This window comes from Acyrthosiphon pisum, unplaced genomic scaffold, assembly GCF_005508785.2.
Source record: "Acyrthosiphon pisum isolate AL4f unplaced genomic scaffold, pea_aphid_22Mar2018_4r6ur Scaffold_21129;HRSCAF=23109, whole genome shotgun sequence".
Lineage (NCBI taxonomy): Eukaryota > Metazoa > Arthropoda > Insecta > Hemiptera > Aphididae > Acyrthosiphon > Acyrthosiphon pisum.
The window spans coordinates 47172-50538 of record NW_021770562.1 but is presented as its reverse complement, the minus strand read 5'-3'; the positions used below and the strand labels follow the sequence as shown (position 1 = coordinate 50538).

The window sequence follows — 3367 nt, the reverse complement described above, 5'->3', positions numbered from 1 at the left end:
CCCGATCGGATTTCTCGCTCCAGTCATATTTTATGGCTAAGCATATCATGCAAAGGATTGGAAGGCGAATGTATCCTTGGGACGACCCTCTACCACCAGATTTGGTCAACTGTTGGTCCGTGTTTGTCGACAGTCTCCCGGCACTATCAAATGTAAAGGTTCCTCGTTTCCTATCCACGCAATTGCAGTCTCGCGTTCAGCTGTGCGGCTTCTGCGATGCGTCAGAAAAGGGTTACTCGGCAGTAGTGTACTTGCGCACAGTCACACACAATCACTCTGTCTCTATTTCGCTACTTGGATCCAAAACCAAAATGGCTCCTGTAAAGACTTCCACTGTGCCTAGACTCGAGTTATGTGCCGCTGTTCTACTTGCTCGGTGGCTGCACCGCCTTCTGACGATATTACAGGATAAACTGAACGTAGACTCTACCTTTGCTTGGTCTGATTCACAGATAGTTTTGTCTTGGTTAGTCAAACCTCACTCTATGTTCAAAGTGTTTGTCTCCAATCGTGTGCATCGAATACATACACTTCTTCCACATTGCCAATGGGGATATGTTCGCTCTGCTATCAATCCTGCGGATTGCGCCTCCAGGGGAATGCTACCTTCCGAGTTGATCAGCCATTCGTTGTATTGGTGTGGTCCGAACTTTTTATATGCTAATGTCGATACCTGGGACACGTCTCCAACTCCCATTCCAGTGGAACAATTACCTGATACTAAGATCGTATCCCTTACCGTAACTGTCGGTGAACCATCTGAATGGATTTGTCGATTTTCCTCGTATGACCGCATGCTTCGTGTCATATCGTGGGTACGCCGTTTCATTTTTCGCTGTAAGCGTAAGGAGTACCCACTCGCCTTCTTGCAGGCATCTGAGCTTCAGGAGTCACTTGTCATTATTGTCCGAGTATCTCAGCGTCTATTGTTGTCTGGATTGTTCATCACCCTGGAATCGGACCGAACTCCATCACGCTCATACGCTCGTCTCCGCCCATTCATTGACTCCAACGGACTGATCCGCATTGGCGGTAGACTACATCACGCCGACTTACCAACTCTTCAGAAGCAGCCCATGCTGTTACCCAAGACGTCACACTTAGCTAAGCTGATCGTTCGACACTGGCATTTAGTTACGTGTCATTCTGGACCCAGGGTTATAACTGCTTTGATAACCCGTAACTTTTGGATAATGTCAGTTCGTGTTGTCATTCGTCAGACTATTGGGTCATGCACCACCTGTGTTCGAGCTATCGCTCAATCTCCGCAACCTCTGATGGCAGATTTGCCTGCAGCCCGCGTTCAAGTATGTCAGCCTTTCTCCAAAGTCGGAATCGACTATGCCGGCCCCCTTCCAATGAGAGAATGCCGCCTACGGAAGCCTAGAGAGTACAAGGTCTACATAGCTGTTTTTGTGTGCATGGCTGTCAAAGCCGTTCATCTGGAGCTCGTTCTTGAGCTATCTACTGACGCATTTTTAGCGGCGTTCGATAGGTTTGTAGCTCGTCGTGGTCTGCCTCAAGAAATCTTTTCCGACTGCGGTACCAACTTTGTTGGCGCGTCAAAACGGTTATCCATACTGGTCAATCATCCAGAAAATCGTGACCGGTTGACAGCTCGCGCTCCCTGTTCTTGGAACTTTAACCCCCCAGCGGCACCACATTTTGGAGGTCTCTGGGAAGCCGCCGTACGTTCAACCAAAACTCTGTTGTCTAGGGTAATGGGGTGTCACCATCCAACCTTGGAGGAACTATCAACCGTGCTCTGTCGAATCGAAGCTGTCCTCAACTCACGACCGCTCACGCCAATGTCTTCGTCCCCATTGGACTTAGACTATTTGACACCAGGTCATTTTCTGATTGGCCGGCCGTTGCTGTCCGTGCCAGATCTGCCGATGCCAGAGACAGCTAGCAAGTCGGTTCCTCGTTGGAAGCTTCTCCACCAGTGCCATCAGGCGTTCTGGCGTCGGTGGTCCGCCGAATATTTATGCTCTCTGCAAGTACGCAACAAATGGACTAAGAGCAGCCCCAACCTCAAAATAGGCGATATGGTCGTAGTGAAAGACAAACAGCTGGCCCCCACCCACTGGCGCTTAGGACGCATACTAAGTGTCAACCCAGGCGTTGACGGTGTAGTTCGTGTAGTCCGATTGTTAACTTCACAAGGGGAGTTAACTAGACCTGTGGTTAAGTTAGTATTGTTACCTACGGAGTAGACCCTCATAGTAGTTTCTTACACCCATTCCAGTCACTATTATCAAAAAAAAAAAACCTATATTTTCTTACTTTGGTGTCAGTGACACGATGTACCGCTTGTTGCCTTGATTATTTGTGTATAAGTCTTTTTTTACTCATTGTTGTTTTTTTTTTTTTTTTTTTTTGTTCGTTACTCTTTTGAAACGTTATACTATTTTGAAATTGATGTTACCATTTAATATCTATCTTGCTTATTACTATATATTATTTTTACTATGTATCCTTTTGTATATTTGTCATTTTTTTTATTGTATAATTAGCACCTTTAATGCCAGCCCTTACTTCTGTCATCTCAAGAGTCAAGATCACCATTTCAACTGATCAACTGTGGTAGTCTTCGGTACGCTGTGAAGCTGCTCTTCCCAGCGGGGGGGGAGGATGTTTACGCAAGCCGTCGGTAAACTCGTACCGCTATCGGTGTTGGTGACTTTACCTGTTGACCGCCGACTAAGCTTGCGTATTCCCCTTCCCGTCCGACGTGTTATCTGACTGGCTATTTTGCATGTTGTGCTGGCGCGCCGATATGTCTACTCCAGTTGCCCTGTCTCGCTTGACATCGGACGTCGTTGCTTTGACGTTCGTGGAGACCTTTTGGGTATCGTCTATGGTTTCGACTTCTATATTGTACCGTTCGAGATCCGAGTTACGTGTCGTATACTCGGGTGTTATATGCTATAACCGTCAATCGCCGTCATTAATAATTGCTGTGTCGCGCGCGTAGTACGTACGTATTTACATTGTTGTAGCGTATCGCGTACCTACATGTTACGTAAGCTCAAGAAGCTAAGCCGCCGCCGATCTATTTGAGTGTCAGGTGTAGTGCGTTGTACGGGAAGCCGCCGCCGTACGTTCCGCCGCCGAGCTATTTCCATATTAATTGATTTATCAATTATCGGTCGCCGCCGCCGCCGAGCTATTTCCATATTAATTGATTTATCAATTATCGGTCGCCGCCGCCGATCAGCTGGTCACCTATAATTGTCACGTCCAGCCACCTCCGACGACCATCGCCGCCGCCGCTCACAATAACACATCATCGCCGTCGCCGTTGCACTGAGATAAGTTATCCCCGTATGTTGCATTACCATTTTTATATTATTATTATGAATTG

General features: G+C 47.3%; 1 protein-coding gene across 1 annotated transcript; it reads left to right on the top strand.

Annotated features, from left to right (window-relative positions):
- The first annotated feature begins 47 nt into the window (after positions 1-47).
- LOC107883568 lies at positions 48-2216 on the top strand. Its single transcript, XM_016803797.1, has one exon. The coding sequence runs from the start codon at positions 48-50 to the stop codon at positions 2214-2216; it is 2169 nt and encodes a 722-aa protein (XP_016659286.1).
- Positions 2217-3367: the final 1151 nt, after the last annotated feature.